The sequence below is a fragment of the Gopherus flavomarginatus genome, chromosome 20 (assembly GCF_025201925.1).
Source record: "Gopherus flavomarginatus isolate rGopFla2 chromosome 20, rGopFla2.mat.asm, whole genome shotgun sequence".
In the NCBI taxonomy this organism is placed as follows: domain Eukaryota; kingdom Metazoa; phylum Chordata; order Testudines; family Testudinidae; genus Gopherus; species Gopherus flavomarginatus.
The window spans coordinates 16,195,951-16,223,074 of record NC_066636.1 but is presented as its reverse complement, the minus strand read 5'-3'; the positions used below and the strand labels follow the sequence as shown (position 1 = coordinate 16,223,074).

The window sequence follows — 27,124 nt, the reverse complement described above, 5'->3', positions numbered from 1 at the left end:
CGGAACTCGCAGCAAAACTGAAAGGGTGGCAGGGCAGGTGCCGTGGTTAAATCCACGTACAGACCCACCTGGCACAGGAGCAGTATGAACGAGGGAGCTCAGCTCCCCCGTGGGACAGCAACGACTTTGCCAACGTGATCCCCCAATCCGAGACTTGTGCCGAACAGCTCCGAGATCAACAGCCTGCTGGGGGCTGATAACCGATCTGTCTCCGGTGCTGGATGCTCTCCAAAGAAACGGGCACATAGCAGAAAGCTCCTGCATCACCCGGGCCTCCTCGGAGAAAGCCAGCCGCAGGATATTTAAGGAAAAGCCCCCAAACAGCTGCATAATTACATCTCGAGACACCTAAAATGACATTTGCAAAGCACCTGGAGCACCTTGAATGGCAGGTGCCGTTGCTGCATACAGAGCGTTAGTGGCTGGAGGAGGAGTAACTAGGAGGATGTTTATCATGGACTGGGCATGTGATTGTACCGGGGCAGAATCAGTAACGGAACCCAGGAGTCCTGACTCCTAGCCACCTGTTCTAACCACCAGCGCCCACTCCAATCCCAGGGCTGGCCGAGAACCCAGGATTACTCGTCCCCCCCATCCCTCCTCGCACACCTGTGTGTGCAGCGGCGGACGGCGAGGGACAAAGACAGGAAGATGCGGAGGGAAAGAGGAAGGAAACGAGCAGGAGCCCTGTGTTGGGTTGTTTCCACTGGTTACAAACCAGCTTCCTGCGTCCCCATTCCTGTGCTACATCCTGTCAGAGCCACAGGTCCTACCCCGGCTGCCATCTCTCTCCCAGCCCCCCGAGCCGTTGTATTTAGGGCAGCGCCAGCGTTCAGGAGGGCAGCAAGGTGGGAGATTACTTCTGCCCAAATGGGGTCAGCTGGTAGCAGCGCAATTCCCATCACGGCAGATCCGGGCCGTGTGATCCACACTAAGCAGATTGTCAGGGGGAGATAAAGAGGGGCGGGGAGGAGGGGTATGGAATGAAGCTGGGATTCCCACTGTCTCCAGGATGGGGGTCCCGGCGAGGGGAAGGGGGGAGGTGGTGTCCCCATCCACCCCTGGGGGGCTCTTCTTCCTGCTCCGGGTGGGCCAAGATAAGTGCGAGGACTGGCCCATCCTGCTCTCAGCGAAGCCAATAGATAGAACATGCTGAGACTCCTGCCCAGCGTTGGGCTTGACACAGCCTGACATTTTGATTAAAAAAACGGCGAAGGATATAAAACGAACACAGCGCAGATTAAAGAGATTAAAAGCTGGTCTCAAAATGTAATTGTAACTGGGGAATCGTCATCAGGCGGGCGTGTTTCCAGCAGGATCCTGCCGGGATCGGTTCTTGGGCCCACCCTGTTGAACGTTTATATCAATGACCTGGACAAAAACCTTAAATCATCCCTGCTAAAGTTTGCAGGTGACCCAAAGTTTGGGGAGCAGTGAATGAAGAGGACAGGTCACTGACAGAGCGATCTGCGTCGCTTGGTCCCTGGGCGCCAGCAAACGATACGTTTAAATACGGCTACATGTAAACGTGCACAGCTAGGAACATAGAATGTAGCCGTACTTACAGGATGGGGGACTCGATCCTGGGAAGCTGGGACTGTGAGAGAGATCTTGGGGATCGTGGTGGATAATCAGCTGAACATGAGTTCCCAGTGGGATGCGGTGGCCAAAAGAGCTCATGTGCTCTTGGGCGAGGGAGGCATAAACAGGGGAATGGTGAGAGGGAGCAGAGAGGTTATTTTATCTCTGTATCTGGCACTGGTGCGACCGCTGCTGGGATCCTGTGTCCAGTTCAAGAGTCCCCTCTTTGAGAAGGACGTTGATAAATTGCAGAGGGGTGAGAGAAGAGCCACGGAAATGATAAAAAGATGAGAGAACCTGCCTGAGAGCGAGAGACACAAAGAGCTTAGTCTGTTTAGCTTAATAAAGAGAAGGTGAAGGGGAGACTTGATCTCAGTCTATAAATATCTACCTGGGGAACAAATATTTAATAATGGGCTCTTCGGTCTAGCCGAGAAAGGTCCAACATGATCTAACGGCTGGAAGTTGAAGCTGGACCCATTCAGACTGGAAATAAGGTGTAAATTTTTAACAGAGAGAAATTAACCACTGGATCAGTTTCCCAAGGGTTGTGGGGGATTCTGCATCACCCACAATCTTTAAATCAAGAGGGGATATTTGTCTAAAAGCTCGGCACTGGTTATTGTCTGAGTTATGCCAGTCACAGGGATGATCACAGTGGTTCCTGTTGGCCTGAGACTCTGTGAATCAATGGGAGTGTTTGCCCATGATCTCAGTGGGGCCAGAATTTCAGGGGTGATTGGAGTGGGGAGCCCCGTCTCACCTCAGTGGAAAGGTCCCTGCTGTGAATGACTTGTGCTGGGTCACGCAGCCAGGCGTGGCAAAATCAGGAACAGAACCCCAAAGTCCTGGCCTCCAGCCCCTTTGCTCCCTCCTGGTCCAAGCCAGGCCCAGAGCTGCGAATGCCAGGCCTATGCTTTAGCCATGGGCCCGTCTTTCGTTTTTGTTTATAGACGGCTGCAGCAGCCACTGGGTCAAATCTCCTGCCCCTGGCCACCAGCCAGCTGGCAGACTTGGTGTCTAGGAGTGGCCAGCAGGGTCTGGCCGAGGTCGAAGGTTGGCTTGTCTTGCGGATGCTAGGTCACCCGTTAATGTGGTGGGTTGTTAGCTCAGCCAGCTGGAGGAGGCAGGAGGTGAGCACGAAGTCCTCTCTCTCCTCTGTGCTCGTGGAGCCGACAGGCTGTGCTAACGTTAAGGGAACGCACAGATCATTCTAATGGCAGCAGCTGAGACAGGCAGGCAGAGACGGTCCCTGCCCCAGCTGAGATCAGGGCCCTCTTGGGCTGGGCATTGCCCGGCCACCCAGGTGGAGAGAGTCCCTGCCGCAGCTGAGAGACACATCATGCTGGAGGCAGGACTCGGGGGGTGGGGGGGATCTCTGGGGCCTGCACCGTGATCCACCTATGAACGCGCAACAGGTGAATCTTGAGCTGTAACAGCTGGTGCCTCCTGCTGGGCTGTTCAGGTTAGCAGGTCGCTCCAGGGGACCAAATTCCTTGGGAATCTCAGCTGGATCAGGCCTGCCGGGCTCTGAGGTACCACCCCCAATTCCCCTGCTGCCAGAGAGTGCAGAAACAGGGACCATTGATTTAGAGATGGGGATGGGGGCAGGGTGGGGGGCCTGGTTCAGTTATACCCTCCAGCCTTTCCATGCAATGGTGTTTCTCCCTACGTGGCTGGGGGCTGGCTGGCTGGCTGAACTCCCTTGCTCCCAGCTGCTGCTGAGCACCCAGAACATCCCTGCCCACTCACTCCAAGCACCACCTCCCTCCACTGCATCCTTTCCCCTCCCCCATCTCCTGCATCCTGGGGTGGGAGGAAGTGCACCCCTTTTTCAACCCTCCCACCCCAGTCTAATCATAAGAGGCAAATACTGCAGCAGACCTGCTGCTGCTTACAGCTTCCCAGGAGTAGCAGGGAGTGATCCCAGGGCCTTCTATGCTGGAAAGCTGACACCTGAGCTAAAGGAGTATCCCCCCTGGCTGGCAGTACTGTGGGGGGAGGATGGCGCCTGGAGCCCCCAGGATCTCTCCAGGCAAAGGGAAGGGAACCGATCCTACCTAGCTAGTGAGGAGGGGATGTCAGGGTTAAAATAATGCTGGACTCGGCAGTTGCCATGGTGATTTCTTTGCGCCTAGAAACCCAACCACTGTTGCTTCCAATCCCCTGGGAGTGTCCCTCCGATGCCTCCCCACCTCCATCAGGCCACTCAGCCCATTTCACATTTCTTCCAGGGCCACAAACTTTAATTTGCTCTGTCAAGCCAGCCCCCCATGTTTCCCAGTGGCTTGGGAGGAACAGAGAGGAGTGTGGAGGGACCACATGCTGGGGAGAGACTGACCTGCAGAGGGTCTGTGTGGGGCAGCTCCTCTAACAGGGAATCAACTGCCCCTGACCCCAGAGGAACCGCAATGGTCTGTCTGCCTGGCATCCCCTATGCATTTCTGGTGCGCTCTGTATCCATGCGCCCAGCAGTGGGATCCATCCCCCTCCCATGCCAGCTGCAGACATGATCTCCCCCCTGTTCTAGGGCCTTTCCTCACCCAGTCGCAGGCTCAGGGCAGCTGTACTGTTTCCAGTGCAACCATCTCCTGCGCTGCACCCTTGCCTGCCCAAGAAAGTGAAGATGTTCTGAGTGGGGAGAATCAGACATTTCAGCCGCAGACACACACCCTACCCCGGCCAGATTCACCAGTGTAGCTGCTGCTGAACAGTGGCCCCCAAATCCAAAGTCTTGTGTGCTTCTACAGTGCCCTTCATCTGAGGAGCTCACAGCTCTTTGTTATCTGCAAGTTAGGAAGCAGGAAATCAAGGCACAGGAAGGGAAAGTGACAGGCCCAAGAGCTGGGAAAGGAACCTTGGCGTCCTAGCTCCCAGTCTCCCTTCTCTAACCTCTAGACAACCCAGGAGGCTTTAAGCATTTAACTCCACTCCCTTGCCAGAGGTGTGTGTTGTGGAACCCAGGAGTCCTGGCTCCCAGACAATGCTCTGTTCTCCGGAGGGAGGGGCTGTGGCAGAGCAGTTCAGGAATGCGGGCAGGGCCGAAGCCAGGGAGAACAAATTTAAATGTTTGATGTTAGTGGGGATGGGCCCAAGCCAGCTGGATAACAGGAAGCATAAACCAAACTCCTTCTTGCTTTTTCCTTGCCACTCCACTGAGAAAATAGCCTGGCTGGGGAGAGAAAATAATTACTCTCATCACAGCATCCAGCTGGTGTGTGCAAGCTGCTTTTTGTGAATGGAGCTCCCTGAGCCATGCCCCTTCATGCATATTCAGGAAGCACTTTGCATGAAAGGTATGAATGGAAGCAGAAGGGGGTGGTCACTTGTTGCAGCCCTTTCATAGTCTTCCTCTGCCTATTGCAGGGTCTGGTTGGCCTCCTTCTCCTTGTCTTATTACTGAACCAGTAATCCCTGCCCACCATAGCACCAGCTGAATGCCTCCCCCAGGCGTGCCATCCCGGGTCCTTTCCGCCAGAGCTGTGGGCTGGGAACTGGAGAGCCAAGAAGAACCACAGGATCTGTCTGTGCCCAGCAGCCCGGATAAAGAATCTCCCTTTAGATCCAGTGTAGTCCTGTGCTGTGAGGGACACTGCAGGTCCCCGTGTCCCCATAGGGAAGGCCACTGCATCTCCTAGTCCATGTGATCTACTCCAGCTCCCACGCCACTCACTCCCCATTCCCCCACTAGATGACTGAGTCCACGTCTACCTCTCCAAGGTCATTCTTGCCCTCCAAAGGGATTTTGGTCCCTCTTGGCTTTGCCCATGAATGGCCAGGAGGAAGCGCTGTCTAGCACCACTGAGACCGGGCTCAACACCCAGCAGTGTCCAGCTGCTGGTTGGGAGGCTACCTGTGCTGTGACTGGCAGTCCCCAGGGGGAAGCCAGCAGTCTGAGTAGCAGGGCCAGGGAAGATTCGAAGTGAAGGCAGATCATCTGGAGGGATGACCCTGTTTTCCTCATTCTAATAAAGTTCCTTGTTGAGGGTTGGAAGAAGGCAACTCACTACTATTGTCACCTGACTGAGTGCTGTGTGATGCGGTACAATGCACTGGGCAAGAGAAGGCGTGTGTGTGTGTGTGTGTGTGCGCGTGTGTGTGTGTGAGAGAGTTTTCCCTTCCTCATTTTTCTGCCAGCTACAGAAAATGTTGTAAAATTAAATAAGAGGGGGCAGGGTGTAGAGTGGGATTTTGGGGGAAAAAACCACCACCACCACCACAGAATTTCTCTCTTTTCCCAGCTAGTTCTAGAAATAACGTTACGGTGGGAGCTTTGTGCTTGGAGTTTATCTCAGTTCAGTCTGAGAATTGGAATATAGATTACAAACACCCTCCCAAAGGAACAAATCACATTGCATTAGTCACTGGAATTATGACTAACTGGGATGGAATGGATCCATCCAGCCTGCGACTGTAACACATTTAGCTACTGAGAGCAATTACATCTCCAATGTGTTCATTCACTGAGCAATGTATTTATTGATGGTGTTTGTTTGCTGACCTCTTTACTGACCTGTCTTCCCTGGGGGAGAATGAGTCTTCATTCATTAATGCTTCAGGATCCTTAGAAGGTGTGAGAGCCCTGTAACATGGCAATTTGCAATATAATTTATGTATAAATATGTATTAATTATCTCAGCCCCTGTACTGGGGGTGGGGATGTGTCCCTTATAGATGGAGAAACTGAGCAACACAGCAGAGAAGTGAGATCCCTAGTGGCATAGGTGGCTCCTGCTTGTGGTACTATGGGTTCGAACCCCCACGCGTACCTTTTAGGGGAACAAATCTGTGACAAGATGCCTAGATTCCAAGGCCAGAAGAGACCACTGTGATCATCTAGCCTGACCTCCTGGATAACATGGGCCAGAGAGCTTCCCAAAACTAATTCCTAGAGCAGATCTGTTAGGAAAAAAATCCTATCTTTATTTTAAAAGGGTCAGTGATGGAGATCCACCACAACCCTTGGTAAATTGTTCCAATGGTTAATTGCTCTTACCAGTGCAAATTTACCCCTCTATTTCTAGTCTGAATGTGTCTAGCTTCAACTTCCAGCCACTGGATCGTGTTTGACCTTGGACCATCCTTGTTCCCAGTGTAGATATTTAAAGATGTAATCAGGTCACCTTTTAATCTTTGCTTTGTTAAACTAAAGAGATTCAGCTCTTTCAGTCTGTCACTGTAGGGCTTTTTTTTTAATCCTTTAATCATTCTTGTTGCTCTTCTCTGACCCCTCTCCAATTTATCAATATTCTTCTTGAACTGTGGACACCAGAACGGGACACAGGATTCCAGCTGCTGTCGCACCAGTGCAAAATATAGAGGTAAAATAATCTCTCTGCTCCTTCTCGAGATTCCCCTGTTTATGCCTCCCAGGATGACATTCGCTCTTTTGCCTAATGAGCTCTTTAAATTAGTAGACAAAGGGCTGGATGATGAAAATTCCCAACTGTTTGATAATGAGATCAGACTGGCCAACAAGAGTTCTAGAGCAATGTGATACTGAAGTTGGATTGGCCCACCGATGTTCTAGAGCAGTGTGACAATAAGGTTGGATTGCCCCATGGGTGTTCTAGAACAGTGTGCTAAGGTTGGATTGGCCCTTGGGTGTTCTAGAGTAGTGTGACAATAAGGTAGGATTAGCCTATTTGGGTTTTAGGGCAGTGTGGCAGTAAGGTTGGATTGGCCCACAGAGGTTTCAGAGCAGTATAATGCTGAGGTCGGATTGGCTCGTGAGTGTTCTAGAGCAGTGTGACAGTAAGGTTGGATTGGCCTGCGGGTGTTCTAGATCAGTGTGACGGTAAGGTTTGATTGGCCCATTGGGGTTCTAGGGCAGCGTGATGCTGAGGTTGGATTGTCTGTCAGTGGTGTCACTGTATGTCCCCACTGTGTGTTCCTATGCCCCACACGTGTCACCATCACCACTGTGTGCTGATCTCTCCCTGGGAATGCCGGTTTAATCGTCTAGAGCCCAGCCGCTGATTGAATTTGGTCAGTCCCTGGGACTCGCCTGGAATTGCAGTGAGTATCGGGGGGGTGGTTGGGGTGTGGGAAACAATCCCTGGGATGCCATTCTGGAGCTTCCTGCAGACTGCTCCCTGGGATCCCCCAGCCAGCCCCCTTCCTTCCAGCTCCACCAGTCTCTCCTCTTCCCGAGTGTCAGGCTGATGCCTCATGGCTTCAATTACCAGGAGCTTGAAAGGCTTGATTGTCTGGAGCAAAGTGAAACCATCAGCTTTCTTCACCCATGACCCTCCCTGCTGCTGCTTGGGCCTTGGGGCCTCTCTTTTCATAACCCACCCCTCCCCTCAGTTAAACTCCTCCTCCCGCCTCCATTGCTATGTGTTATTGCCCTGATGTCTCACTTTCCCCTCCTTGCTGAAATGCAGCCACCTCTGGAGTGGGATGGGGCAGCTGTGTAACAGCTGCTTGGCACTTTGGGACAGGAAGCAAAGGAAAATCCTGTCTCCATGTGAAACAGCAGCGGGTTGCACAGGGTGAGATGGGCTCCTGCCCCTGGAGGTTTCACCTGCCTCTGTAGTGGAGTGAGTGTGTCCTCCCCCCAGCTCACCTCCTCTGGGGCTGGCTCTGGGGACCTCCTGTTCTGGAGCCCCCAAAGGGGAGCTGGAGTTTCCCCACACAGAGAGGAGAGGGGGACTTAAGCCCTGGCTTCCCTGCAGTTTGGGAGATGGGGAGACCCTGATCTCTACATTCCCTGAGTGGGACAGGGCAGGGTTGCATCTTGTCTGCCTGCTCCAGGCCCTTCTGGTGTCTGAAGAAGCCAACACTGTCCTGAGTGCCCTGAGTCATGGGGTGTGCAGGGGCCGCTGCTCAGACAGGCCTTGGGGAGCCCGTGAGTAGGCTGAGGCCAGGAGCGTGGGCTTGTTTTCCCTCCATGGCCCCCTGGGAGCTGTCATCTCTGAGCCAGACTGTTATTGGGATCCAGTTAAATAGCAATAGATGAGGATCGCTTTGGAGATGCATTAAGCGGCAGATAGAAGGGCCTGATTTATTGCTAGCCTCAGGGAACGTGCCGGCATTTAACTAACACCCAATTACTGAGCTTGTGTTCCATGAGGGCCCCATGATAACCCGCCTGACACATGGTAACTGACGCGGGATAATGGACAGCACATGCTGCAACTACATGCAATGATGCCACATGCTGTAACTCCACATGTGATGACAGCACATCCCATAAATAGTATGCAATCATCTACAGCTGGCATGTCCTACATGATCACACATGACATAGCAGACCCACACTAGCTGTCCTGATTGATGTGTGTGATACATGACATAGCTGATCTCACATGTCACCGCACACAACTGGTGTGCCAGAAATTACCCCACATGCCACAACAATGATAACCAACATGACACGTGGTAACTGCCCTGGGATAAACAAAAGCACATGCCCTAATGACATGGGACTTCTGACAGTTGATCTCACTTGTGATACCATGGAACGATCATTCCATAAATGACCACATTATCATGCCATAATAGACAGGCGATAATTTACCATGGGTAATATTTGGACTGCAGTAACTGAAAGCACATGTTATAACTTATGTACAATAATTGACTTGACACGTGTACCCTCAGAACATGCTGTAACAGATCTCATGTGATAACATACAACTGACATGCAATAAATGACCCAAAGTGGCCCCCCCCGATCACTGACAAAATGTCACCTGTTAACCCCCGCACCACAGTTCCTGCAGCCAGAGGCTATTGGGCCTGATGCTTATTTAGGGGAAGGCCCCTTTACCCTACCAGAGTGCTGCAAAGGGGCCTTCGTATAATGACCAGTCAGACATTATTGGTCGCCTTCTGTTAAGCTGCCATGGAGTAATTTCTGGGATCAGTTTCTCATCCACCATCTTAGGCAGGGATAATAGTTCTATAGCATTTTTCCTCCACAGATCTGAAAGAGATTTACAAGGAAGATCAGGTTTATTATCCCTGTTTTACTATGGCAAAATTGAGGCACGGAGACTTACCCACGGTCACCGAGCGAGTCCATGGCCGAGCTGAGAACAGAAGCCAGGTGCCCTGGTTTAGCCAAAGCTTATCCACCAGTCCAGTGCACCTGTCTGGTGGGTTTGCTGTCACAGAGACGGTGCAGGGCATATGACTCTAATGGGCAGTAGGGGGTGCTGTGGTTCATCTTGCTTTGAGATTGGCTGGTGACCCCTTTCCTATTGGTTCAAGGCTATTGTCTGTTTGCTGTAACATTTGTATAAGTCCACAGTAACCTGTAATGGCTTGGGGGTCGGGGAAATCTTTATCCCTCTGTTTGAGAGCTTGTAGAGATTAACCCTAGAGGATTTTCTGTAAAACTTGCAAAGTGAAAGAGACGCGCCATGAACTGGGATGCAGGTGGGACACGTACAGCCATGTTGCCCTGGAGCAGTTGTTCTGGGTCCAAATGCCCATGGAAGTCAATGGCATTTGGCTCGGAGGGTACTGGCCATTCAGGGTTTGGGGCATGAGACTGGAACGGTCAAGGCCTGGCCAGACTGACTTGGGAAAGGCAGATGGGAGCTGGAACAACATGGACTGCGCTGGGCTGACTTGGGTTCAGAGAACTGAGCCGAGCCTTTCCGGGTGTTCTTTGCACTAGTGAATACGTACTGCACTAGCATGAGGAGAGACTGGCATTGGGGCAGCTTACCCCTGGGAAAGATAGGAACCACTCCTCTCCCAGATCTAGGCAGAGAACCTAGAGGACCCGACTCCTCGTGTCCCCATTCTAACTACTAGACCTCACTCCCCTCCCAAAGCTGGGAATAGAACCCACGAGTTCTAACCCCCAGCCCCCCTCCTCTAACAGCACTTCCAGCCATCTCTGTATCCTTCTCTTTTCTTCGTGCCACCCAGCTTGCCTGGGAAATGGGCAGGAAGCCAGGCTGGGCAGTTTATTATCCCTGAAGGGCTGTGTTACGCCGGCGGGACAAAAGGGAGAGAAAGGAATAAACAAAACAAAAGGGGGGGAGAAGAAAAGGGAGAAGAGCGAAAACCAGTCAGAATGAAAGTGTCGGGGGGAATGAGAAGTGAAAGGCGCGGATGAATGGAGAGGAAACCTTCCCTGGGATGGAGTGAATGGGAGAGACCGGCAGAGAAAGGATCCCCCTGTGCACCACACTCACAAGTTGCAGGGGCAGCCTGGAATACTGCGTGCAAAAAAATCCTGGAACAACAGCGGAAAAAAGAACCCAGGAGACCAGGCCAAGAGCCTAGCCAGTGATTCATTGTTTCAGGAAGACGGGCCAGCTGGGAAACGTTTCCCTTTAAAGAAACACAACAGGAATTTCCCCTTCCCAGTGAAACGCAGAGAATAGAAAAGCAGCCCTGAGAAAGAGGGTGGCCCGTGAGGTTTCTATGGAGAGAAAACGGGGCCAGGAAAGGCGCTTGGATGCGCATGCTACACACGCCCTCCTTCCCCCTTGGCCTGTGCATAGCTGGGGCATGGCCGGCCTGCAACAGGAGAGGGGATCGTGACCACTCGAAATGAACGGATGGTGTAGTAGTGAGATGGGGCTGGTGAGAACAGTCTCAGACTCTAGAAAGGGGTTAGATTGGATCCCTGAGCCCAACGCTTGGGTAGATAACGTGATGTTTGGTGAGACGGATACAGCTCTGTCAGTGGAGAGATGCGAGGGAGGTGGGGCTGCAGAGGAGGAGACTCTCATGCCTGCAGTGGGGAGAGGGTGTGGCTGGAGGGGAGGGAGGAGGCTGTTGCTAGAAGGACAGAAGATGCCTGGATATCCAGTGAGGGGTAAGGGCTCAGGGCCTGGCTGGATCACAGCCTGGAAGGAGTAAATGGGGGGAGATCCTGAACTGAGCAGGCAGGCAGTGGGGTTATCTGGGGATGGGAGTATCTGGTTAGCTAACTGCCCTCAGTTGTTTATAAGATTCCGGTCCTTCTCCTGGATCCAACGTTTCCGGTCTCCATCCGGCTGCCCTGTCCCAGTCTTGAGCACTCGTGAGCTCCTTGCAGCAAAAGGGGAGAGTGGGTGCGGCAGGGCAAAGGGCTTTGTAGGAATTGGCTGTGGGTGCAGGCCTGGGTTTTGGGCACCACCACTGCGGGCGTGTTTGGCTCCAGGTATGTTGCTTGGGTCCATTGTGAAAGTCGTGGTGGGATCCCAGTCTGGCTCCAGTGTTTGTTCTTGGTAAATCTGGTTACTCCAGAGGGGATGATGTTTTGTTGGGCAGCGTAGGGACAGGGGCATCCAGCTTTCAGCACCCTGTAGTGGTCATGCCAAGGACACACATTCTTAGCTCAGGAAATGCCTCTTGAGAGGGACAAAATAAACCCAGCTGGACTGTTAGCAGCAAAGCCTGGGGTCTCTGTCCCAAATCTTTACCAAAATCGGGGTGCGGGGCCGGGTTGAGAGTGCTATAGAAGCCCCAGAGACGTGGGGATGGAGGGAGATGTTAGAGAGATGAAGGAGTTGGATGGATCCCGGAGAATGATGTGGGGTTGGAGGAAGGGAGGGGTAGTTTCTGGGGATGGAGGAATTGGGGCATTGGATGTGATAGGTGATCGGTGGCTGGTTACGGTGGAAGGATCGGTACTGTGGACAGATGTATGGATTGACACACAGATTCTGTGGCAGATGGATATTGGGGATGGATGGATGGACAGATGGATATTGGGGATGGATGGATGGACGGACGGACAGATGCTGGGGATGGATGGATGTAGCCCCACTTTGCCCCCATGCCAGCACCACCTGGCTGGCTGCTGGCCTCCCTGCCCCCTTTCCGTCAGGAAAGATCAGAGACAATCTGGGCCCTGTGAGAACCAACCCCCGTTGTCCTCCCCCCACATCCCCACCCAATGTCTCTCCAGGCGCCAGGTGTGCGGGATGGGGGGAGGGGGTGCTACCCCGGGGAGAAGGAGAGAAAAGACAACATTAAGTGAAAGAAATAGTGGTTGCCATGGTGACCGTCTTTACCGTCATGGTGGATGGCAGTGGTTTCCAGGGCAACCAAGAGGAAACGAGGCGGCTCAGCGCAAGGGATGGGGGGCTGGGCTCTGGGGCGATATTGTGCCCTGTTGTCAGAGTTTGGATGCCAGATCTCAGGCTTGGGGAAACCCCCACAGGTCCCATCTCCTCCTGCACCTAGGGCCCAGCATGAGGTCTCCCCTACAGACTTTCCCCGCAGCCCAGGACTTCATGGTGGTTAAGTCCATTAATGGCTATTAGCCAGGCTGGGTAAGGAATGGTGTCCCTAGCCTCTGTTTGTCAGAGGGTGGAGATGGATGGCAGGAGAGAGATCACTTGATCATTGCCTGTTTGGTCCACTCCCTCTGGGGCACCTGGCATTGGCCACTGTTGGGAGACAGGATACTGGGCTGGATGGACCTTTGGTCTGACCCGGTACGGCCGGTCTTATGTTCTTATGACTCCCAATGGCACCCCCTTGGGGAGTCTGTACCCTGCAGCCAGATCTATTCCCCTACCATGGAGCAACAGGGCTGCCCACCTTTCCCCCGGGGGACTCGCCATCAGGGCTCTGAAGATGCTTCTCCTCCTCTGCCATTGCCCAGCCCGGTGGATTTAACCCTTTTCCTCTCTCCCCATAACTCATGCTTCTCTCCTGCCCCCCCTGCCTGCCCCTCTCTGAACTCCCCTCGCTCGGCCAATGTCTTTATGGCCCCACTGGGGCTGGAACAGGAGAGGGATGAGGCTGGGGGGCAGCATGTCTGGGAACAGGGGAAGGAGCAGGGTATGGTTCCATAAATACCTGTGTGCAGTGCAGTTGTCACGAGGCAGGGGGTGTTAGTGTCATTCTATTGGCGGGGCATCAGATGTGATGTGTGTGTACTGGGGAGTGTCAGGATCTGTCTTTGTGGGTGTTAGTAGATGGAGCGCATGTATATCTGTGTATATGAGGGCTGTCAATAGATGTTTTCGTGTGTGTGTGTTGGGCCTACTAGAATTTGTTACCTTTGGGGGATGTCATTAGATGGCGGGGTGTTGAGGGTATCAAGATAGGTGAGAGTGCTTGGGCAGAATCGGTTCAGCTCTGTCTCTCTCACCATAGGCAGATGGGTGCTCAGTGCTTGGGGAAAGAGAGGCACGTGTGGATAGGGGTGAGTGTGCAGTGAAGTGTGACCTGATTGTGTGTGTCGCGGTGTCTCCAGCGCTCTGCTATGTGCAGCTCCCGTCTCTGTCAGAACCAATGAGCATCAAATGAGTCACAGCCCAGCCGGCCTGATCCCACTGATGCCACAGTCCTAGTGTTCTCGCTGCGCTGTGTGTGTGTGCGTGGATGTGTTTGTGCACACACGCTGAGTGATTGTGGAGTGGTATGAGTGACTGTGGAGGGTGTATGTCACTGTGGAGGGTGTGTGCGCAGGGGAGTGATGGGCTAGGGAGAGCAGAATGATGCTGTTTGCTCTGTGTGTGCGTGCGCACTTGGGCTTTGTGTCATTGTGTAAGGCGTGTGTTTGAGGGGTCAGTGTCTGAGCTCAGAAGACGAGTGCATCAGAGTGATGGTGTCTATTGTGTGTATGTCATTGTGTAGGGGTGTGTGAGTGTGGCGTTGTGCAGAGTTGTATGTGTGAGAATAATTGTGTAGGAATATGTGTTGTGTACTGCTGGGGGTGTGTGTGAGATTCGACAGGGCTGTAGGACTGGGTATGATTGTGCTACGGTGTGATTGTGACTTGACAGGGTTGTGGGACTGTACTGGGGTGCGACTGTGATTTGACAGGGCTGTGGGACTGGGTGTGATTGTACTGGGGTGCGAGTGTGATTTGACAGGGCTGTGGGACTGGGTGTGATTATGGGGGGGAGTTAGTGAGTGTGCAGGGCTTGGAGTATCCCTCAAAATAGCAGTATAGGTGTGCATGAGTGTGTGCAGTGGGGTGTGCGAGCAAGCTGGGAGAACTGGGAGAGCTCCGGTGCCTGCCATGGGCTCTGTGCGTTGCTACTTGGGAGGGTGAATGTCTGGGTCTGGTCACCAGCCCCGGCATCTCCCTGCTGAGCAGCCTCCGAGCAAGGAACAAGTGTCACCAAATGGCGTGTTTATCAACGAGTGGAGGCGTCTTTCTTATCCAGGTCACTGGTTCGGTGCCTCGCCTTAATCTGCCAAAAACTGTCTGAAAATCTGGCCAGTCCCCCAAATTCCTGGGTCATTAACGGATGGATGGGAGCAGGCATGACAGGGTAGCAGTATAATGAGAGAGAACAAGAATGCGGGAGAGCGGCAGTTCACTCCAACCCTTCCTTCCGTTCTTGAAAATGAACAAACCCCTCTTCAGTGTGTGTACACACACACACTCACATACACACACACACACACACTCTTGCTCACCCCCCTCTGCCCCTCCCCCAGCTCCTGCTGGGCAGTCTTATCTGGATGACAAAACCAGAGACATTTTCCCCAGGAAGTTGGCAGATTTCTGCCTCCTGGGACCAAACTCAGCAGCAGTAAAACCCTGGGCTCTGGCCACGTTTGTCAGGAAAGCCAGGCTGGCCACTGCCACTGGTGGAAATCGTGCCTGCAGAGTCCTTATGGGTAGGAATTGTTTGGGCTCCAGGTCCCACATCTCTGTGCAGATCCCAGAGCAAGCCCCGGGATTTGAACTGTGATCTCTAACCTGTGCCTCGGGCTGGGGCTAACAGACCCCTCAGGGGGCTGTGCCAACTTGGAAGCAATGCAGAGTGCGGGTGCGGGTTATTAGGGGAGTTCACTGGGGCCAAGGTAAGATCAATAGAATAGGTTCAGAACAATGGGGAATCCAGTAGCCCCGAACTTCCTGCTTTAGGATAGAAAGCTCCCAGAGTGGCTGTTATCAGATTTGGAGCAAACTGCTCTTCCTGGGCCCCCCTGGGCACACTCAGCTGCCAGGCAGCCATCCACAGGTGCACGCACTTGTATCCATAGGCAAACACCTATAGAGAGACACCCACAGCCCTAGATATCTCTACTCATACACATGCTTATCACATAGGCCTGCTATACACTGCTTATGTGCTGCTGCCTGACAGCCCATTGCTCTGAAAGCTTTGCTGGAGCCTGCACCCCAAGGGCCATGGCGCTCAGAGTGAGCTGCGTGGGCAGGTGGCAGACCTGTCAAACCTGCCCTTTAATCTTGTGCATAAGAAAGACTGGTCGGCATCTGCTGGAATTGCTGAAGTGGAGTTGACAGACCTAAGGAGGATCCAGCTGCTGGCTTGGAAATCTCTAAGGATCTTGTTTTCCTTTTCTTTACACACCTAGCGTCTCTGCCCAAAATTGTGCCTGCTACCAAGGGCAATATCTGGAAAATACAGCCCAGTGGCTGCCCACCAACACCCTGTGCCCAAGGGGACATGCCACCCCCACCTGAGAGACCTTCTTTGCCTTTAGAGCTCTGGCTGCAGGGCATTTATATCAGTCCATCACAGAGACAGGTGTTGGCCAAAAGGTCTCTGGTTTCTGAATGGATCCCACTCCTAACACCATAGAGTTAAGGTCAGAAGAGACCACCAGATCATCTAGTCCAACCTCCATAGTACAGGCCCATGAGCACCCGCACATTAAACCCAACAGCCAAAGTTAAACCCCTCCACAAGGTCACTGCTGATCTGAGCAGAGGGAAAGTTCCTTACTGACTCAAACACCTTGCAGACGTCTCCATATATTACAACACCGTTTATCAACAAAACATGTAATCTCATCAAAAACCGGCATCACATTAGTCTGACAGGATCTATATTTCATAAACCCATGCTGATTGGCATTAATTATATTACCCTCCTTTCATTCTCCAAATTCTAAACTTAATTCTCTCTTCTCCTCTGTTGCTTCCAATTGATAAGCTGCCAGCTCGTAACAGAAATTATCATCATGAGCCCCTAAGTGCATGACTTTGCACTTGGTACAATTGAATTTCATCCCATTTCTGACACTACTGTCTCCAGGGTCATCTCGCAATTCTTGTATAATATTCCAGCTCTCCTCTTTATGGGCTCTCCTCTTTGAACCATGTGGGACCTGGGCCTAGACAGCCCCAAATTCATTGCCCTGGGCACTGGGCTGAAACCCCTCCCTGCTGACTGCACCCAGGTGCCATTGGCAAGGGAAGGCGGCTCCCAGTTCAGGTCGGTAACTGGCCTGCCGGGGCTGGGTCTAACCGTGTGGTCCCCCTGCAGCGATGGCGGAGTACTGCAGCCTGCTGGAGGAGCTGGCGGAGAACATCACCAACGAGGACCTGGACCAGCTGAAGTCGGCCTGCAAGGAGGACATCCCTAGTGAGAAGCACGAGGCGATCACCACGAGCAAAGACTGGTTCAGCTTCCTGGAGGAGCACAACAAGTTGGACAAAGGTGAGCATGTGCATGGCTGTCGCGGCTCGGTCCTGCTAGCCCAGACCTACTGCCCCTACGCACAGTTCTGCTCACGCCCCTCAGGCCCGAGCCCTGTTCCTGAATTGCGGGTGGCACTGCAGGCTGCTAAGTGAGCTTTGACTGCCCAACCCAGTGTCCATGCTGCCCAACACGGTTATTGTTCAGTCCACTCCTCTCTAGGGCTTTGTCCAATGGCTGGGTCCCTGTTGATAGATGTTGGGGATGGAAGGACAGATAGATCCAATGGATGGATGCCTCAGTGATCCGTCTCTCTCTCCCCTCCCAGAGTGGGGCCAGGACACCTGGGTTCTTCCCTCCCAATGCCATGGGACCCTTAATGACATCTTTTATAGAACAACACCCACCTGCCAAAGGAGGCTGGATCACCAACACTGCAGTTGGCAGACAAAGGGGGGCTCCCATCCATGTGCAAGGGGGTGCCCCATTGTGGGGTAGGCAAGGGCGGTGTCCCTCCCAATTCCTGACTGAGGCTTCCAAGGAAAGTGACATGACCCCATGACCCACCCTACACTCTGAGAATCCATGCGGAGCCCAGTGCATGCTGGGACAGCCCTTTGTAAGGGCTGGCACCTCAGCTCCTTGCGGAAATGGCCGATTCACACTAGCCACGGGCTGATCTCAGGAGCTCTGTGTCTGCGACGTGGCCCCTGCATCCACATGGCGCTTTGCAGCAGCTGCAGGGAGAACGCAGGCTGTGCCACCCCAGGAAGCAGATTGCCCCAGGGTCTCTACCAGCCCTCCTTCCCCAGCCAGGGAGACCTAGAGGTGAAAGCAGCCCAGCCCTGTGAGTCAGCCCAGCTGCCTTGGGAACAGCTGGTCCCAGTTCCCAGGAGAGACAGTGACTCAGCAGGCCCAGCCAGGAGACCTGAGATGTGTTACTGGGAGGTGAAAGTGGTACATGGATGGCGCATGTGTGTGCGTCTGAAGGGGGCAGGGGGGCTCTGCTCCCCAGGGGGCAGGGGAGAGCATGTACACCAGGCATTGACAGACTGAGCCCTTCCCTGTCCGTCTTATGGGGGTCGGTCCCCTTGATGCAGGCTTTGCACCATAAGGAGCTGGTTAGTTATCACTGCTGCCTGGCTGCAGAACTGAGCATAGGCTCTGTACGACAGGGTGCCAGTGGGGATTCTCCTGTAGCTCGGGTGAGAGGAGCCTGGGCGTTTAGAGCAGAAGGAGCCGTCCCGCAGGTGGCCGTGGAGTTCCAAGTGAGCTTGGCCCAGAAAGAGAAGTGTAGTGCTAGGCAGGGCTGGGATTGTTTGCAATTCAAGCTAAGGGTGATGGTGTCCTCATTATACAGATGGGGAAACTGAGGCACTGGCTTGGTGGGTGCTGTGCTGCAGGGGGTGCTGCCGTCTTTCAGACGAGAGAGAGAACAGCTGCCAAGGCCCTTCTTGCTGGGCTCAGAATATTAGCCCTTTCTGGTCTTTTCCTTTCTGGCTCCCTGCGGTCCCAGTCAGAGATGGGATTTGCCAATGCCCCTCAATCCCGACCCGCAGCCCCCAGCTATCCCAGCCCTGGGTCCCCCATCCCACCCACAGCTCTGCCAGTGCCCCTCGATCCTGACCCACAGCCCGCTGCTAGCCCAACCCTGGGTCCCCCATGCCCCCCACAGCTCTGCCAGTGCCCCTCAGTCCCGACCCACAGCCCGCTGCTAGCCCAGCCCTGGGTCCCCCATGCCCCCCACAGCTCTGCCGGTGCCTCTCAATCCAGAACCACAGCCCCCAGCTATCCCAGCCCTGAGCTCCCCCCCCACAGCTCTGCTGATGCCCCTCAGTCCTGACCCGCAGCCCCCTGCTAGCCCAGCCCTGGGCTCCCCGCCTGCCCTCCAGCTCTGCCAGTGCCCCTCAATCCTGACCCGCAGCCCCCCAGCTTTGTCAGTCTTTGCCCTAAGCACAGATCCCCACTGGAGGGGCTGCTGGTTCCCTGGCAGACAGGGGCCCGTACTGAGCTCTTATGGCTTTTCTTTCCTACACCTGGGGAAACCACAGCATCTCCTGTCTCATTGTTAAATGAAACTCAGATCAGTGCAACCTGCCTCCCGAGCGGGAAGAGACAGGCTGCTTCCCAGGCCCGGACTGCGCCCACACGCACAGCACGCGTGAGTCAGTTCAGTGTGGTGAGCTGAGGCCCTGGGTGTGGGGGGACAGGATGATCCCCACCCCGCGGGCAGGGCCTTGGGCAGAGAGCGGCTGCTGCAGCTGCTCTCTGGCTCAGGCTGGGGGTTGGGCTCCCTCTGGGTCTCAGTCCTCGAGTCTGGGTTTGAGGGGAGTCAGCTGCACCCAGCTCTCATCCCTCCCCCGTCCCTGCTGGGCTCTCACCCCCATCCAATTCTTACCCTCCCTCCCCTGCCCGTGCTTCTCACCCCCTCCGCCCCCCATCCCTGCTGGGCTCTCACCCTTCCTCCCTCATCCCTGCCGGGCTCTCACCCCCATCTCTCCTCCCCCACCCGGTTCTCACCCTGTCACCCCCATGCTGTGCCCACACAGACAACCTCTCGTACATCGAGCACATCTTTGAGATCTCGCGGCGCCCGGACCTGCTGACGGTGGTGGTGGAGTACCGCACCCAGGTGCTGAAGATCTCCGAGGAGGACGAGGTGGACACCAAGCTCACCCGTATTCCCAGCGCCAAGAAGTACAAAGGTCAGAGCCCCCCCTACACACGCATGGGCAAGACCATCCCCCACCATGGGACACGAGACCCCGGGTCCCCTCCACTCAGGGCTTGGCTGGGGTGTGCGGTGCCCTCCTGGGTCCTGCTGCAGGGGTGGCAGGAGATGTGGGGCGCGGGTCCCTGCCTGGGGTTATTGGGAAAGGCCAGACGCTGGGGAGAAGGGCGTTTCCCTGCAGCCAGGGCATGGGGGAGCAGTGTGAGACTTGGGGCGGGGTGCTTGTGGGGGAGTGCAGGGTGACCATAGGGTTGGCAACTTTCCTATTGGCACAAAACTGAATACTCTAGCCCCGCCCCTTCCCTGAGGCTCCACCCCCACTCACTACATTCCTCCTCCCTCGGTGGCTCACTCTCCTCTACCCTCACTCACTTTCACTGGGCTGGGGCAGGGGGTTGGGGTGTGGGAGGGGGTGTGAGCTCTAAATGGGGGTGCGGGCTCCTGGGTGGAGCCAGAAATGAGGGGTTTAGAGTGTGGGAGGGGGCTCTGAGCTGGGGCAGGGGGTTGGGGTGTGGGAGGGAGGGAGGGCTCCGGCTAGGGGTGCGAGTTCTGGGGTGGGACTGGGGATGAAGGGTTTAGGGTGCAGGAGAGGGCTCCAGGGTGGGGTTTGGGGCTGAGGGATTCAGAGTGTGAGAGGGAGCTGCGGGTTGAGGCATGGGGTTGATGTGCAGGAGGGAGTGAGGGCTCTGGGGTAGGTTGGGGCTGAAGGGTGTTGGAGGAGGCTCTGGGCTGGGGCAGGGGCCTGATGTGCAGGTGGGGTGAGGGCTCTGGGGTCCAGGAAGGGGACAGGAGGCTCCATGGCATGCGCTGCTGTCACCCGCAGGCACCACCCCCCTGCTCCCATTGGCTGGAAACTGGCCAATGGAAGTGCAGAGCCAGTGCTTGGGGCAGGGACAGCGCACGGAGCCCCATGGCCCCCCTGCCTAGGAGCCGGACCTGCTGGCCACTTCCGGGGCACAGCGCAGTGCCCCAGGCCGGGGAGAGACTAGCCTCCCTTAGCTCCACAGCACTGCGCACAGGACTTTCAACAGCCTGGTTGGCGGTGCCGGCCAGAGCCGCCAGGGTCCCTTTTCGACCGTATGTTTTGGTCAAAAACCGGACACCTGGTCACCCTGGGCAACAGGCATTAGGGAGACAGGGCTGATCTTTGCCACAGTCTCGCTGCCCACCCCACCCCTCGTCACTGCGATAGTCCCGCCTTCTCCTCTGGGCCCCAGCAGGATGGCACCCACAGTTACCAGGCCAGCACCTCATCCTCCCGCAACACTCCTGGCACCTGCAGTTGCCAGTGGGGCTGAGGGACAGGATGGGGGTGGGAGGGGCGGCGCTGCCTGGTGCTGGCTCCCTGGGCTTCAAGTAGCAGCAACATCTCTCTGGGCTTGGATCCTCCCTGGGGGGGCTGAGTGACGGGGGCTGAGTGACCTTGCTGAAGGGGAACCAGGCCTTCCAGTGAGGATCCAGATGGCAAGACTGCCCCCTCTCCCAGGGGCACTCAGCCTGGACCTGGGAGCCTGAGCGCTGGGCTAGGGGATGGGGGCCCCCCCTTCGCTGCCAAATTTAACTCTGCTCCTGCCGTTCTGGGAGCCCAAACACGGCAGGCAGTGCTGGGGCCGGGTGACCGAGCTGGCGGGTGGCTGTGACAGACGCGAACAGTCCCCCAGGCAGCGCAGGACCCGCCTGGCACCAGGCCCGTGGCCACAGCAGGGTCACAAGGATGCATCTTTCCTCCGTGTGTGATTTCCGGGGGGAGCCGCGCGTGGGTCTACGGGCAGTGGGGGAAGGGGCCATTCCTGGAGTTCCCCAGTCTGAGCCCCGCCTTGTTTCAGAGGCACAGAGCCACCTGCCGGCGCTCAACCCCAGGACATGTCCAGAACCGAGCAGGGCCCCGGGCCTGCGACTGTCGGCATGCACGGAGCCGCTCGGCTGGCAGCCACAGTAGGCCCTTAGCTGCTCCGTGGGAGCCACCAGGGGTGACATCCCTCACAGTCCTACAGAGCCTGTAGCAGGCCAGCCTATGGGTTAAATGGGGTGGGGGGACGACTGAGGAAATCCCCCCCCCAGCACCCTCATTCACTCTCCTCCCCTATTTCTCTGCAGACATCATCCGGCAGCCCTCGGAAGAAGAGATCATCAAACTGGCCCCCCCACCCAAGAAAGCCTGAGTGGGGGGGGAGGAGGAAGAAGGGGTCAGCTGCCAGGCCCACCACTTTACCCCTACCCCGCTCCACCACCGTCATCCCCTCCTCCACCCCACCAGCCCTGCTCGCCCCTCCTCCCCCACCACTCCTCACCTCCTGCCCCCCGAGGGAGAGGGGAGAGCTTTGGTCACTAACACATCCTAATGCCCCCCTCCCCCGCATGTGTCTGGCCTTGGGGATGGGATGGCTGATACCGAGGAGCCCCGGGGGAGGGGCTGGGCTGGGTGGGGGACATTCCTATGCAAGCGGAGATCCATGCCTCCCCCTCTCCCAGGCCAGGTCTGCACTCATGCGTGCCCCTTTGTTAGGGGAGATGGGGCTGGATCCGAAGGGAACATCCCCAGCAGAGAGCCCAGAGGCGGGAGGGAGCCGAGGAAGGAAAAGGGAGAGCAAGAGGGGGAAGGCAGGGAAAGTAGGAATGGAGGGAGAGTGGGGGAGGGGCCAGTGGGGTCCCCAAGCGGGTAACTCACTGTGAAGCAAAGGGTAGGGCCCACAGGTAAAGAGCTCTGGTGTGATGAGAGCTGTGGGTTTGGGGGGTGGGGGGCTTCGGGGGAGCAGACTCACCCAGGTGGTGCGACTAGGGCCAGCTGTCCCACTGGCCCAGCCTCTCCTCCCCCTGCATTTCCAGTGCCTCTCAGGATCAGGCCCTTTAGCTGTTCCAGGACCCCAGCCCCAAAAGCACCTGGGGAGACTGCTGCAGCAGGGGGGCAGGGACTGGAGCGTTGTGCCAAGGAGCCCGGCACGGGCAGGCTTCCCCTCCCGCTCCCAAACCCATGCAAAGGAGCAGCCAGGTCCCTCCCAGTGACAGCTGAGGAAGGGTCACCACCGTGGGTGAGGGATGGGCCTGGGGTCAGGGTACGGAATCCAGACCTGGGTAAAGCCCAAGTGCTGGGTTGGGACAGGGATATTAGGTAGAGATACCAGCCCCGGCTCCCTGTGTCAGCTCCCCATCCTGTCTCCAGTCAGTCCTCCCCCAGAGCGCACACTCAGACTCTCACGCGTGCACACCCTCCTGGGGCTTTATGCGCACGTGCTGGCACAAAAGCACCCTTCATGCACACAGCCACTCACAACGCCTTTGCACACAGGCACATGCACGCTTGTGCACAGGCACTCGTGTGCTCGCACACCCAAGCACCCGCCCTCTTGCATTTGCGCCCTTGTGCACACAGTCCATGTGCACACACTTGTGCCTTTGCGCGCACACAGGCCTACCCATAATACACATGCTTGTGAATTTACACAGACAGCCCCTCTCCTCCCCCATTATTTCTCCCCACTCCTCATCATGGAGCTGGGAGGTGAGCCCTGCGAACGAGGCTGCAAAGGGAGCTGGAGCTGGCCAGTCCCATGTTGGTACCAGAGGCTGACAGATCAGGGCCCCGGATGGAGAGAGGATGGGGGTCCCCGAAGAGTTGGGAAGCGGGGGAGGGCAGGGGATGCCCCAGCTCAGCTGGTACCAGTTCAGTTTGTTTCTAGGGGTGTCAGCAAAAGGCAGCGGGAGCTGAGCACGTGGGCCCTCGGAGGGGGATGTTCCATGGAGGATCGCCCCCAGCTCTGTTTGCTCAAGGTCGCCCTGTGTCAGTGCTTGTATCTGTGTTTTGTTCACAGCAGCTACGCGTGCCAGGGGTGCGGCTGGGGTTGTGGCAGGGGGAGGGGGCCTTTGCCGAGACCCTGTTTATCTTGATTCTGTGCCATTCCTCCATATCACGGGTGGAAACTGGCCACCCCCCCCGCCAGCCTTCCTATCCAGCCCGCTCTTCATCACCCCCTGCCGCCCTTGCCCCGCTCCCCTTTGCTGGACAGAACGTTGGTGGCCTGAAGGTTCTGGAATGTTCAGCCAAAGTTCTTTCCACTTTGGAAAAGGCCGGGGGCAGCAGCGGCTCGAGGTGTGGGGGGATTCCAGAAGGCAGGGTCCATGGAGTGGGGCCACTGGGGGGCGGGTCAGCCAGGGTGAGGGCCAGGCTCTGGGTTCCTTCTCCATTTGGCAGCCCAATGCTAAACTTGCCCCCAAACACCCCCTTCCCCATTAGCCAGCTGACCCTGCCAAGTGCTGAGCTGCTCCGGATATCCTCTAGTGTGGCCCTTTGGGCCTACTCTGGCTGGGATGCTGAGCTCTGAGCTGCCCTTATCTCCTAAGGACATGAAGGGGTTGAGGGTTCTCAGCCCTTCAGGGGACAAAGCCATGGGCGTAGGGGGCCTGGCTTGTAGGGCTAGCCGGGGAGCCAGTGCGTCGTAACAGGGAGTCCATGCCCATACAGCTGTCATGATATGGAGCCGGGGCAGCCACCAAGATCCGGTGCCCTCTGGGGCAGCCGTCATGATGTTCCACCCTCTCCTGGGAGTGCTGAAAGCTCCCCTAGTGCCAGAGAGAAGGGGTGCGGCCAGGTGCCATCCCTGGGGGGCTCCCACTTGGTAGGAGTGGAGCCATCACTTGGGAACCTACAGCCCGAGGCAGGGAGTGGGGACCAACTTCTGTTCCTGCCGGCTTCCGAGCTGGAGATTGTTTCCCACCCCCGTGCTGGAGAGAGGCCGAGATCCTTGCGCACTGGCAGCGGGTTGTGGCTAGAAGCCTGAGCTGCTGTAAGGCCCCCATGGGTTTAATTACAAAGGGTGATTGAAACTGACTAGTTGAACCTGAAAGAGAGTTTGCAGTCAAGGTCCTTCAGTTTTCCTGCCTGAGTCTAGAAACTCAGTTTCAGCAAGAAACATGGCCAAGGTCTGAGAATGGGAGGCGGGGAAGGGTGAGAGCAGGGTCCCTGACAACGCACCACTTTCTGAAATAGAAGAGACCTCGTCGTGCCAGCAAATCCAGCTTGTGCCTCAGCCACAAGACACGTTTTGCGCCCACATAGGAATCTCTCCCACAGCCCAACTCGGTTTACGTTGCAAATGGAGCTAAAATTTGCCCCCCAAAATGGTGACACTTCCCAGGGGAAACCTCCCCTCCCCGCCAATCAGAGAAATGGTGGGTCTTGCACAGCGCTCCCAATCCGGCCTGCACTGGGGGCTGAGTGGTTGGGAGAGGAGCTGCTCGGAGAGGGAGAACAAAACCCTTTATTTAAAGCACAAAATATCCAGATGCTTTTCAAACCAGGGCAAGGAAAAGGCTGAGTGTCTAGTGCGGCGGGGGAGGGCGGTTGTGGAATGGATCCCAGAGCCAAAAGGTTCCTCTGTGTGGACTCCCTTCAGTGGCGGGTGCCGAAGTAGCCCCAAGCCAGTGTGTGGAGCCCCCGGTGGATGTTTCTGTTCCCTGGAACTGAGCAACATCCTCATCTGGGCTAAATCAGCATTGCACTGTTGAAATCACTGCTGGTTTACACCAGCTGCACTTAATCAGGCATAAGGGGGTGATCTTAGCACAGAGCCTTTGGATCCCATTGCCATCTGAACTGTCTGCACACCCTTGGCTCAGCACATGCTAATAGCACCCAGCACCTTAGCCACTCGGTGCCATGCAGGGCCAGCCCTGCGGCTTATAAAACCAGCGTGGTGAGTGTGCAGGGGAAGCTCAGATTCGAGGGGCCGGGTGAGGGGTGGGCGAGATTCGTGCTAACAGCTGGCTATTAACTAACAGCCCCCGGGCAAGGAGGGAGCCAGACACGTGCAAAATCAATAGGGGCTTCTGGGTGACTGAGTGAAAAGAATTTATGTTAATATATTTTATTTAATAAAAGCTAAAATCTGCAGTGTGCATCTTGCCTGTTAGCCAGATCTGTGTCTGCCTCAGTGCTCCCCTTGCCCCGTGCTGGTGTGTGTGTGTCATACGCCTGCATCGCTATTCCTTACTGCTCAGCGGGAAGGCCTGGTCCCCACAGGGCCTCCCCCAGCCTCTTCTCTTTCTCACCTTCATCTGCTTCCCCTGAGCCGGAGCAGCTGGCTTGGCTAAGGCATCACCCTGGAGAGGCAAACCAGCTGGTATTTATTTTCTGTTTAATAGCACTGGGCAGAGTGCTGGCCCATCCAAGGCAAAGCTTTGCTGCTCCCCAGGAAGTGGGGCTGGCTGGTGGAGGCTTTGCCATGGTGATGCAGAGGCGGGGGGACACGGCCATATTGCAAACACCATGTTGTGTTCCCCCTCATTCCTGGTCTCTGGCTGTGGGAAAGCTGCACCCCAGGGGGGTCAGCACTGGCAGAAAGGCTCAGCTTAGCAGTGGACTCTTTGCATGGCAATGCAACAGACTGGGAGCCAAGAGGTGAGGGTTCAAATCCCACCACGGAAGCGAAGCTCAAGCAAGTACTGTTCTGTGCCTCAGTTTACCCATCTGTGACATGGGGATGATTGGGCCACCAGAGGAGGGTGCATGAAGGTTAATAAATAGTGTTAATGCACCACCCTGTTGAGGCTCTAAATTCACAGCTGTGCTGTAAAGGGCCCTCAGTATAAAGGAGACCCCAGGCAGGAACACCTGCCAGCTGCTAACCAGTATTAATTGAAGGGCTGCAAACAGGTGACAAAAGGCTGGAGTGGCTGCTCCCAAACCTACCAGCTGAGGAGTGCCACAAGTTTGGGACTGTAAGTGTCTTGCTTTTCCTAGCAGCGTTTGGGAAGAAGCCTTGAAACATTCATATCACACAAGACATGGTCAGCTGCTGTTTCTAATCCTCCCCTCGCCCATCCAGGGGGCAGGTGCTGAACACCAGCCTTGCTTTTCCCCTTTAAGGCTCTCCTAAGGGAGCCTCACTCCTCTCGGGGCGGGGGGGCAGGGCTGATTACTGGTTTAACCTTCACTAATTCATATGCTTTAGCAAGGCTGCTGAATACAGACAGACCCCGGCGTTCCCGTGGGCTCTTACTCCCAGAAGGTGTTGCCCAGTGTCACCCCATGGGGGTGGGGGGCCTGCACTGAGCAGTCAGGACAGGGCCAGATGTCCTGCCATGGGACTCAGCTGCTGCCTGGCATTTGAATCCGCTCCGACGGGGCATAGGAGACTCAGAGGAGCCCAGCTGGGCTAAGGGGACGAGGGGCCACAGGAAAGGGGGTTGGGTCGCTATCGATTGCCTTTCTGCCAGCTCTCCCCCTCCGCCAGCGCCCGCTCAGCCTCTAACGCTCGGACCGCGCTAACTGTGTGTACATAGATATTATAAATATCTGTATAGTAACTCTAATGTTGAGTGGTTCCTTGTTGTTGTTTTGTGTTAACTTATTTTGCCATTTAAAAAAAAAACAAACAAACCCAACCCAGGCCTAGTGATGGGGGTGGAGGAAGGTTTGGAGGTTTTGTTGGGTTGTGTTTTTTTTTTTTGCTAAGATAAACAGTATTATTACTAGACCCAGCTCTTCGCTTTAACGCAAAATAAC

The 27,124-nt window shown here is 55.6% G+C and overlaps 1 protein-coding gene across 2 annotated transcripts in view; it reads left to right on the top strand.

The window, feature by feature from the left end:
* The window catches only part of PEA15 (proliferation and apoptosis adaptor protein 15), a 35,470-nt gene extending 13,603 nt beyond the window's left edge, over positions 1 to 21,867 (top strand). The window contains exons 2-5 of one of the 2 annotated variants that reach the window (XM_050929999.1): positions 6,854 to 6,902; positions 16,740 to 16,913; positions 19,442 to 19,597; positions 21,721 to 21,867. In XM_050929999.1, the coding sequence (XP_050785956.1) occupies positions 16,742 to 16,913; positions 19,442 to 19,597; positions 21,721 to 21,785 (393 nt within the window). In that variant the 5' untranslated portion in view covers positions 6,854 to 6,902; positions 16,740 to 16,741 and the 3' untranslated portion in view covers positions 21,786 to 21,867. The remainder of the gene's footprint in view (positions 1 to 6,853; positions 6,903 to 16,739; positions 16,914 to 19,441; positions 19,598 to 21,720) is intronic. The other variant, XM_050929998.1, reaches the window with a different exon arrangement.
* The last annotated feature ends 5,257 nt before the right edge of the window (positions 21,868 to 27,124 follow it).